The sequence below is a fragment of the Pyxicephalus adspersus genome, chromosome 4 (genome assembly GCF_032062135.1).
Source record: "Pyxicephalus adspersus chromosome 4, UCB_Pads_2.0, whole genome shotgun sequence".
Classification (NCBI taxonomy): Eukaryota; Metazoa; Chordata; class Amphibia; order Anura; family Pyxicephalidae; genus Pyxicephalus; species Pyxicephalus adspersus.
This window is the reverse complement of record NC_092861.1, coordinates 104844949-104856671: the sequence shown is the minus strand read 5'-3', so window position 1 is coordinate 104856671 and position 11723 is coordinate 104844949. Positions and strand designations below refer to the sequence as shown.

The 11723-nt window shown below is 40.9% G+C and overlaps 1 protein-coding gene across 1 annotated transcript; it reads right to left on the bottom strand.

Moving 5' to 3' along the window:
• Positions 1-1316: 1316 nt before the first annotated feature.
• IRF2BP2 (interferon regulatory factor 2 binding protein 2) lies at positions 1317-11434 on the bottom strand. The gene is made up of 2 exons (XM_072409220.1): positions 9841-11434; positions 1317-2568 (listed from the first exon to the last, which is right to left on the bottom strand). Exons 1-2 carry the CDS (start codon positions 10721-10723, stop codon positions 1847-1849), a joined length of 1605 nt encoding a protein of 534 aa, XP_072265321.1. The 5' UTR covers positions 10724-11434; the 3' UTR covers positions 1317-1846.
• Positions 11435-11723: the final 289 nt, after the last annotated feature.

The following is an 11723-nucleotide window of genomic DNA, read 5'->3' as shown; positions in this document are numbered from 1 at the left end:
ATGACATCCAAGATGCCCCCACAAAAAGTGTATGTCAGATGCGCAGATTTACTCACAGCAAACCCCTTTAAGGTAATCTGGGTTTATGAAATCTCTAATTTTATAGTTTTTTTATACCTGTATGCTCACCAAGTTGGTACCTACATGTAGCAATATTTTAGATAACAGACAGTTAACCATAGTTGCATTAAACAAAAACACAACCACAAATTTAAATCTTTACATTTACAATTTTTTACAACTCTATCAAAAAGTATTATTCAATGAATCACCGGTTCTGCAGATCTTTGGCATTCAATCTCTGCTTTTGAAGATACTTAGAGATTATTTCAATGGGGGCCTTCCATAGCTTTTTTCTGTGGTGTGACTTACAGGGCAATTTTCCCTGATGTTATAGTGAAACACCTTACACAAGAGTTTGATAGGATGATGATCTTGTGATTGTGGAAGTCAATTAATCAAAGACAACATTTCAGCTTCATGTTTCCCCAAAAAAAGTTAGTACCTGGTAACTTCACAAAAACATTTCCAGAGTGGTATACATGGAGCCAGCGCAAGCCATCAAGAAGACTTGAAAAATTTTGTATAGCTTAGATGTATACAGGTAGTCCCCAGGATACATACGAGATTAGGACAGTAGGTTTGTTCTCAAGTTAAATTTGTATGCAAGTTAGAACAGGTACATTATTTTGTTAAATGCAATTAGGACAGATGTTTGTCTCAACATATTATTAGGCAGTGAGGTGCCAGTTACTGCATAAAATCCTCACTGTGAGCTTTTTTAAAAAAACAAAACAAAAAAAACTTTATGGAGCTTAGGCATTCATTAACTTCTGGAGCAAGCTGTGCAAAAAGAAACAGCTACAGAGTTTTGTCTTTGTCATTAAAGAGTTACAGATAGGTCATCTCTTAAAATCACCCACAACCTCATATGTGTATAGCAAAAGATTTCTTCTTCAAGTCATGCAAATCCCACCCCCCCCCACCCTTCACTCTGTTCCCAGCATAAGAACACACTGTGTTTCATGCATTGCAGGCAGGCCTGCAAGTTTAGCACCTGCTGCATTTTGTAAAGCACTGCATGCTTGCACTAAATTGAAGATGACACAAATTTTCTCAGTTATTTTGGATATTAGCCTAGATATATTTGCAAATGACTAATTTACATAACTTTAAGGCAATCATTTTTATGATTGCAAATTCGTGAAAACTAGTGCTCAGTGAAAATTTACACAAACCATAAATCAAAAGTGCTTTACCACATAATTTCCATGTGATCAACCTAACAAAGAAAAACACTTGCATACAAAAAAAAATGCCTTGGTGAACAGAATTTTTTTTAATAAACATCACCCAGTGGTTCAAATTACATCAATAAATTTTACAATTAAAAAAAGCGTAATCTCAAAGAAAATGAGTAACCAGAGACAATTTACAATGTCATAAAATGTATTTGGCATTTTTAACAAGTGCATACAAATACAGCTAAAAGCATATCTGTTTTTCCAAGTGCTCTAAAAAGCATCTCAAGTCACAGCCTACACTGAACAGTAACTGTCACTGTATAAGAACAAACACTTGCAAATATAACATTAACAAAGAATACCTTTCTGATCAGTACATACCTTTGTTTTCAGGAAAGGAACAAAAACAAAAAAAAAAAAAAAAAAATGAAAAAAAAATAATGTATTCAGAAATTAAGTATACAGCCATGTTTAAGCAGTCTACACTTTGTGTGTGTAAATATATCATTTTCTACATATCGCACACACAAACACACTGTAAGAAGTTTAGTAAGATTATGGTGGCTATAAAGAAAAAAAAATAAAAAAAAAATATTGCAAAGTCAAGAGTCTCTTTCCTTTTTCACTTTGACATCCCCAGCAAGAATCGTTGCAATTTCTCCCTGCATAAACGCCCATGGTACATTTGATCCCACCAGGGGACATTTTTCCCCACTTGGACAATACACTTCACCTGATGATCCTTGTTGTTTAATACTTTGCCTTGAACATGGAAAGCAAAATTTGTGAGAAGGTACTGAAGGGCACTGCACAAAATGTGTGTCCTCAAGACGCTCATGGCATAGAGTGCAACACAGTGGTATACTGTTTGGTATGGAAGAATCAGGAATACTTTGGGGGTGCACTTGTTCCATTCCTGCATGGGAAGATGTTCCACCCCCAGGAAGTTGGCTTGGAACTTCCCTTGGAGCCATTCTTCTTTGGTTCATAGAGGAAGGTGAAGGTGGACTGTTACTATTTCTCCTAGTTGTAGAGTGAACCTGGTTTGCATCTTTAGAGGCATGGCTGCCACCAGCATTATCAGCCACCAGTATTAAGGCAGCCATTGGAGACTGACCATTTTGTGCAGCTTCAGGTGGTGTGGTGCGGTTGGAATGAGGAGAAACAGTTGCAGGTGGGGATATAAATGAAGATCCTGTCATTGTAGGAATCTTAAGACCATCTGCTGATGGCAACCATGACTGTCCTTCACCATTTATCTTAACAGATCCACCTTCTCCTTCTGGCTCTGGAGAGGTTTTTCGCTTTCGAGCTGCACGGGAACCTGAAAAATAAATAAAAGTTAGAAAGGAACCACTAAGCTAGAATTTCTTCAATGCATTTGGTATATAAATTAAAAAAGGTTGACAAAATGAATTATTCTGAAGCCAATTCTGCATTTTAAGACCACCAGTAGTATTTTATGTCTAATTTGAGAAAAGGAAAAAAAAAACAAAAAAAACACACAACACAGATTACAACTGGCTGTTCTATTTCCATATAGTAGTAAATGTGCTTTGTCTCCTCTAGACTTATATGCAAATAATTAAACAAATTTTGATGGGCACCAAGGCAGCAATGCAAAGTAAACAGTATGTGTAAAGCATTCAAAACAATTTTCTGTTCTAAATTTCTTTGTATTATCATACTAAAATTAAGGCCTTGTTTCAAAATGTTTTAACAGTCATTTTGAAACAAGGCCCCAAGAAACTAGAAACAAATTACTTCACAGGATTTGCAGTTTACAGATGATAGGAATGGTTTGAAGCTCTGCCACACATACATGAAGCCCAGGGCTAAAGCCGGGATTGTCTCAGCCTACCTAAAAAAAACCTAGTTAAAATATTTGTAGGCTACTGGGCAACCAGCAATGGTATATACAACATTACTTTGCACTATGTAATTAAATGTTTTTTTTTTTTTTTTTGCAAAAGCACTGAAGAGCTTGCAAAGTGCAGCAATCAGGCGTAGTTAAGCTTTAGTGGCAGTGGGTGCCTGTGCTTTTTACCTTGGGTGAACTGCAGAGGTCTCATTCTACTTCCTATGAGCTACTCCGTATACCAGAAATATGTGGATGGCATCAGACCAGTTAATTCTCCGCCTAGCAGGGTGACAGAGAATATCACTCACATTTTCTGTTAAATTATGCTCATTCATGGGCTACCATTGAGTAACAGTTAGCCAATTTATTAGATGTGTCATACAAAATCATCACCCTAGTTCAAAATCTGTGTCTTTATGTCTATTTTGCCAATACATATTTTGGATTCAAATTACTTGGTTTGCCTATACTGCAAATTGCCAAAAATCTTTTAAGTTAAGGCACATCAGGTGTTTGGCAAGTTATTGATTTTTCATAAAAAAATAGCAATTTTAGGCATTTTTGGATTCTGAATATTGTTGCCTTGTGTTACTGTCCAACTTGTTTGACAACCTTGGCTTGGTATGTTTAAGTCGCCCATGCATTGAGGTTGTGTATACTAAAGGTCATATGTGCAGAATCGGTTACAAAAGACCAACAAGATCTGCAGCCAGACACTGGGTGCCAACTGAAGTGTTAGAAGTCCAACAGCTTAAAGAAGGCAACAGGAACTGGAATGGTCCACCCTACACAGTACTAAATAGGAAGCATGGGATGTACAGATGTTTTACACATAAGACAGAAATATAGGTAGAAAATGGGAGAGCAGCTAAAACTCATCACAGCAAAACGTTCTCTCTAGTTCAGATTATACAATACCTTAAATACTAATCATAAAATGTCACATTTTCATTTTTGATCACATTAAAATGCATTGAAAGCAGTGGTCCCCAACTTTTGGACATCATGGACAACTAAATTTATGGACTCCGGACTGCAGTGTCACTCAAAGGTAAGAAACTTCACTCAGAGTGACAGCATGATGCCAGAACCTGCCCAATCAGACCTGAGTGTGTTCAGAGACACAACCCCATCCCCTGCCCTGAGACTGCGACGCATAACAGAGACATGGTCTGCAGCTCCGTCCAGTGCACCCCCCAAGCAAGGTCCTTCTCCTTACCCCGCTAGGGGGTGCACTGGCCAGAGACACGGACCACCAAAATTTTCTTGCAGGCCACAGACCGCTAATCTAATGTAAAACGTGAATATATTGTAGCTTAGCAGTCCCACAATGTGGTAGCTGCTTTTATTTAATTTTTCAAACACCCCTACCACTTTTATTTCTACCCGATGATCCTGGCAATAACAAAAGTTTAGACTTTCTAGCAATGCTTCCTGGCAGGTCCTCTTGTTGAAACCCTAGGTTAAAAACCTGTAGAACAGAGGACACCAAACGGCAGCACTAAAGACTGAATAGGAGCACAGAGCCTCCTGAGATACTTACATCACCTATCCCAGGAGGCTTTGAATGGGGGAAATCTGCATTTAGAGTGGGAACAGCACAGTAGGCTAAAGTCATTTGATCTTGAACCTGCACAGTGGGATGGGCGATATAGCCAAAAGTAGGAATAAGCGCATGGTGGGGCCAGGATGAAGGAGAATTTCAGGACTGTGTGGGACAGAATTGAGGCCAGGTATGGGAAGGTGGGAATAAGGGCTCTGCAGACGTAAAGGCAATAGGTGTTTTTTTATTTTTAGAACAGTTCAGCTTTATAATGCAACCTAAGGACTAGAACTAGTGACCATAATTTCTTTCAATCTTCCTCTAGTCAGCACTTTAAAATACTTTCAAATCTCCCATTCTCTTGGTCCTGTTAAGATTTGAACTAGTTTTTGATTCAATATAACAAAAGTTAACAGAAGGGGATTTTTTTCAGCTCAGGACCCTGCCTCTTACACACACTGAAAGAGCAAACAGGCATTCCTGAACAGACTACATTTGCATACAGATCCCGAACTAAAAAGTAGTACAAAAAGCAAATAGTTGGAGGGAAAGGGCAAGTACAACACAGATGAGGTGAAGTGGGCTAGATGATTCCTATCAAAAAGCTTGTCACATCAGTCTGTTGTGAAACCGTCATGAAAAAAAGCCTTCCTATCAAGAATAAACGGGCTTTTCTTTGGTTTATAAGGCTCATGGAACCTACAACTTCTGGAGCCATTGGCATGACCAGCAATGAGAAAAATAAATAAATATGCCTTATTAACAAAGTGAAGACACATTTCTGCCTTTAGTATAGCCAGAAGATCAATGCGCTGTTACCAAAAGAAAAAAGACCAGGACTGTATTCACAGTCAGTGCTCAACCCAGAAATTTTTTTAAGCCGAACCCTGACAGTGAGTTGTGGTGATGCTGTGCGTTGATGCAACGCATTTATTCTGAATAGCACTCCAACACCAGCAACTTACATGTTAATGCACTCCTAAACTCTGAGGTGTACAGTGTTCCTGAAACTGTGCATGTACCTTCTTTGGTACCCTTTTAAATGCAATATAATACCAGGTGTTAACTGTAAATATAAGTACTACCTCTTTAAGATTGACACCAGAGAGACTAAAATCACTACTAGGCAGCCTCCCCAGCTTTTAAACATAAACAGCAGCCACTTGCCATTTGTTGCAGAGTTTTAATCCTGGTTTAAGTCAGTTTCTATTGAAATCTTTGAAAATAGATTGCTTCACAGCACATGCATCTAGAAAGATCAGGTAAGTGATCCCTCCTTAGGGTAAGCGTGCATTCACACAATGCCTTGCACAGCAACAAGCTTTTACCTGTGAGGCATGCACATAATATTATTACAGCTAAAAAGATCATAGATATGGTGGTTGCAGTATTGTTTTTGCAGGCCATGGATATTTTAAATAAATACAAAAAGTCCCTAATTATTTTGCCAAAAATGTCCTTTCACTTTTTGCAAGCTAACCACAACATAAACCATGCCTTAAAATAATAATAGTAGTAGTAATCCAATTTGTAATGAACACACATGACATGTGTATATCAATTTTGACAATGCTTACAAAAAAATGTTATATATTTGCAAGTGGGAGTTCTTAGCTGTAATCTGTTCAGAGGATTCCAGCTCAGGGTACTCCGGTTTCCTCTCACATTCAGTCAGGTTAACTGGCCTCCCCCAAAAATTGTTCTTAGACTGTATTATTGGCATATGACTATGGTAGGGACATTAGATTGTGAGCTCCTTTGAGGGACAGCTAGTGACATGACTAAGAACCTTGTACAGCACAGCATAATATGTCGCCACTATATAAATACCGTGTAAGAATATTATTATTAATAATAGAGGCATGCACTTCAAAAATAGGATACAATTGGGGTAACTTTTTAGCAAGGGGGTGAATTGACTGGGTCAGCCAGTAAAGGGTTAATTAGCAGCAATTTAAAATACATTCAGATTTTTTACTTTACAATTGTAAGAGATTCTAAATATTTTGGCAATATCTACAAAACCGTTTCAAGACTTGTAAGCATCTAAAATGTCTTTCTAAGGGCCTTAGCGAGAATTCTTTTAAACCTGCCCTAATGACATCACATATGTCAACAACAAAGAAACCCATATCCTCTATAATCAAGGTCAGGTTCATGAAACTTGTACATACTTAAGAACGCCCCAATTCAAATGTCATCCCACATATCAAATCTGAATTTTGTTAATTTAAATTAACTTTTCCAGCTGGTTAGACGACAACTCCAATGGAGATTCAAGCACTGCTGATTTGGCATTTGTAGATTGTTAGATAGTGTGTGCAAACATTTGGCACTGTGGTTATTTCCACTAACCTCTATGTAACACATCCTGCAGTTATGTAGAAATGGGCAGTGGAAACCAATGATTTAGTATTACAATTTTTTAGTAGTGTGTGATTGGAACCACTAACAGGTTTTTATGGCCTTTACATTGGCTCCTGATGTCCTGATCATAATTGTTATTGAAAATACAGATACAATCTTTACAATTATGTCAAAACAAATAAAACACAAGGAAGGCACCCTGCATCTTGTTACATAAGTCAGGCTAAAAAGGTATGAGACAATCACTGGATTGTAGCGTGTTTATTTTTTCCTCTTCTATTCTACTATTAGCACTGAGCCAATAATACAACATGCCCATAATCACTTCCTGTTATGCAAGTAAAGTCCAAAAATAAAGCAATCATAAAACATTTAGGATTGACTTAGTCTTGCCCAGCTGTAGCATATCAAAAGGTGCCGAAACAGTCAGATACCAGTGGAAGTTTGGATTCCAGCACTCTGTAATGTGTCAGAATATATATATAATTTATGTGTGCGATTTAAAATGCACCCGTGGCCAGACTATGGACCTGCACTTTGAATGTTCTCTGGAAAAATGCCCCTGTAAGGGACACATTTCAAGAAGTTTTCTATTAGAGCCAGCAACCAACAATTCCCACAGCTACTGGCTTTCAAACTCAGCTATCTGTGCTCCTGAGGCCCTTAGATGATCTGAAACCAAAGCAGATCCTGATCATGTCATCGAAGAAGATGACAAAAAAAAGTTTAAAGGAACTAAACTCAAAACTGCCCCAAAAAAATACACTTACTTTCAATCCTGCAGGGCAGTCCAATCCATCCGGGGCGGCTTGCATCTAATCCCGCGTCGTCCCGAAGCCGCCATCTTCTCCTCTTCTTCCGGGTTTTTCATCCTAGGTCAACCTAGGCGCAGGATCAGGTGATGTAGGGTGAAAAAAAAATTTGCAGATCTCAGTGCGCATGCGTAAGATCGGCAGATTTTTTTATTTGCGCGAAAAGGCTCCTTCTGCGCATGCCCGAAATGCTCAGGGATACGCAAAAGGAGCACCCAAGAGCCTCCTGGGATTTGTGACGTACGTATCCCAGGAGGCTTTGCTGCACCTAAACAACAGAATTTTTACCTTACATAGAAGGGTTGTCTACCTGTCAAAGAGTGCAATATATTGGGTAACATGTGAACAGTCAGTGTGCAAAGTAAATACCAAATACAGCAGGCACTATAAAATTCAAACAACCATAGGAAACTATTTAAAACCTTTGACAGCTCATCAGTCTAGTGCTAACTAAATGAAAGCACTCAAATTTCCTTGTCTATCATGGCCAGACTATGGACCTGCACCTTAAGCTTCAGTGCTTTGCAAACTGCTGTTTCTCCATTAGGTTCTGTGCAAGTACTGTAACATTAATCATGAACAGTTTGAGGTTGCCACAGGTATGTTTTGAAAATGCCTCTGCTTCAATTTTCATTATTTGTGCATGCTCTAAAGATCAAACTGGAGTTTTAGTTTCCCAAATTTCCAATCAATACATCCAAAATGCATTTAATGTTCTATGACACCCTAAAATTTGCTTATCAGATTAAAAAAAAAAACCCATGTAGAAATCATGAACTCAAAAAGCAGATTTACCAAATTAGAGGAGTAAAGATAATCAGATCCAACCTACAAGTTGCTGAAAACAGTTAAACACAGGTAGAACCTTCCACAAAAGTGAAAGCAGCAGATGATTTTTTTTTAACAAGCTATACATACTCCCTGCAGCATTAGTCATCACTAAAATGATTAATGACTAGGTCTGAAGGCACCACCCACATACTTCAATATTTCTAACCATACAAGAGAACTACTGTTTGCATTAAGTCAGGTATTTCAAACTGGGATTCATGCAACCTAAACTGAATAAGGCCAAAAAAAACCTTTCTAAGGCCAGTTAAGTTCATATTACACACTGAAGCCTTCGTCTAGTGTACAAAGTAAAAGCTGATTATTTTTTCCCTTTTGTGAAGATTTCTCTTTACTTCCTGTCTTCAGACAGAACAGGAAGCCCTCTTAGCTGTCAATGCCTTAGAGTCCCTGATAGGCCAAATGACAGGAGGGGGTGACAGTAGACAGCACAATAGGCTAACAAAACTTGGTATGGTAGTTGTCCAAAATGTGCCTTACATATTACTCCTAAATACCTTAGAATTTTTTTACAACTTTATTATGGGTATAACTGCAAGTAGTAAAACTTGAAAAATCAGACATCTGCTATACCATGTACACGAGTTATCCACCACCACAAATCTGCTACTGAACTTCCAAAGCTTTTAACAAACAATAATCAGAAACTTGTTTCCATGCTCTACCACCGAAAAAAAAGCAATAGACAATTAGTAACCCTGAAAACCAATTTTGTATTTTTAAGCAGCCTACACCAAGTTTCGATCTAACCAAGCATGCCACAGCCTATGTATTGGGAACACACACACTCACTTGCCTTCAGTCTGCCAAAGTTGCTGACTTAACATGCACATAAAGGTTGTCACTGTAAGTGAACTGACCTCCATTCATGTAATCCGCCCAAGCCAAGCCCTCGGAGGCGCTGCATAGGCACAGTAACACGTTGCACTTACAGTTCACACATCACATTTAGCCATGCTGCACACGGAAACACGTACGACGTATTACACGGGTTCTTCTTCATCCCACCCACTTCAAAGCAAGGAATAAAAAAGTAAACCAACCTCCATGTCTAGAAAAAGGGTTGCGCCCTCATACCCCCCCCAAAAAAAAAAAATATGTCCTCACTGTATACACAAGTAGCAGCCTGTTGCTTTAAAGGAATGGTAAAAATAAAATCAGTACCAGATTTCGATGTTGAGTTGCTGGAATCAAAGCCGAGAACCCTCCCTGTGCCTGGATCCTTCTTGAATTTGGTATCGAATGGCGAATGATTGTGTTGCATGGCCATCAACGTATCCCTGACCGTCTTGGGCTTGCTAATCCATTCTTCCGCCCTCCCCTTATGAGTATCTCCCAGCTCGGAAAAACTATCGGCCCGGTGCTTTTCCTTAGAATCATGCTCGCTGCTGGACACTGACCCGGGCCGCTTAGTCCCCATGTCAGCAGATGTCGTGGCAGCCGCTGCAGCAACCAGAGAGGCAGCAGTGATCCCCAGAGGAGGAGCCCGGGCACTCATCGGTGATCCGTTCATCAGAGCGCCCAGGGAAGTGGGCACCGCGTTAGTCCTGCGAGGATTAGGGCTTTGGCGATTCAGCTCCGGCGGCTCCTCTGGTTTAGGGAATCCATTGGGGAGAAGAATGCCATTCACCGGGCGCCCAACGCTGTAATCCGAACCCAGGCGGGGCGGCGGCCTGTCGCCGACCAACGGGTAGCGGTCTAGGCACTGTGGTGGAGGCTGCTGAGAGGCTCTAGAGACGCCTTCTGGCCCCCCCACCGTGTGTCCTATCTGCGCCATCTCCTTGACAGTGAGCTGAGGCTTGACCGAGGAACTGCTAGAGGACGAGGAGCTCGGGGGCCCAGGGGACCGGCCCTCCTGGAAGCCATGAGCCCGCTTTAAGTGCCGGGCTGTCTCTATAACAAACTCGATACGATCTGCTCCTTCGTAGTTGACGCAGCCCCGACACACGGGCTCGGTGAAGTCCCAGATCATGGCCCACGGCATGCGTGGCAAGTCACACAAGTAACATGACTGTCTCCGGGAGGCGGCTATCGTGGCGGATGACATAGCAATAAAGCTCAATCCACACAAATCCAATAATGAGGCGATCAGCGCTGCCGGGGAAATAAACGTACACAAAAATCCGGTACTATGGGCTTGGTTACAGCACAGACACAGCCTCAGGGAGATGGGCGGCAGCGCCCTCCGCCTAGGCTGCTGCGAGGTCCGGCTTGAGACATGTACACTACGCCCTGGATCCCGGGAGGAGGCGGAGGAAGAATTATTCTCTATGAAGGGTTTCTCTCGCTTTCCTCAGCTGCACCGCTCTTGGGAGAGGGGAGGAGGGAAAGAAATGGGGGAAGGGATGCGTATTTTCTATTGGCTGTGGCTTCAGTCACCAGAGGAGCCCCCCTCACTAGACTGCTGCCAAAGGCTCACAACAACTCCAAGTTTAACCCCTTCCTACGCCGCTGCGGGGCGGAACAAGCAAAGCGGCGACATAAAACCCGGCTAAAAGCCAAAGTATTCCATTCGAGGCATCACCATAAACGACAAAGGGCTGATTACAAGGGAACGAACTCTCGCTTTTCCCGCCTCTCTGACAGCCTTGCTGGCAAAGCCAAATGACGTCACAGTCGAGCCAACCGTTGTGATTCCAGTTCTCTATTTACTTGATTCTTCGACAGTCCCCGTCCAGCCACCACCGCCTCCTTATTGCGCAGACGCAGTAACTGTCATTGAGCTTACACGCCCACGTTTCCTTGCTCGTTCTCCCCCTCCTCATTCTTTGAACTGCTGCCAAGACAACAAACTAGAACTGCTGCTGAAGAACCACTGACTCAGACAGTTACTATGCCTTGCTGTAGGAGTTGGGGGAGGGAAACATTGAATGCGTATGATGCAAACAGAGGCCTTCACGCAGTTAAAGAGAAACCCCAGCTTTGAAAATAGATTCCACAATCCCAGGAAATGAGGGACGGTAATGCATAATTCTCTTCATTTCAGAATCGGTCTTTTTTCAACATTATAGTTCTGGTTATTTTTTTCAGAATGATGCAGATGTAAC

Excerpts from the sequence above, each read along its gene's own strand:
- IRF2BP2 (XM_072409220.1), bottom strand. The coding sequence starts at position 10,723 with ATGTCATCCGCCACGATAGCCGCCTCCCGGAGACAGTCATGTTACTTG. Across the intron at positions 2,569-9,840 it reads CAACTCAACATCGAAATCTG|GTTCCCGTGCAGCTCGAAAG; the intron begins GTACTGATTTTA and ends TTTATTTTTCAG.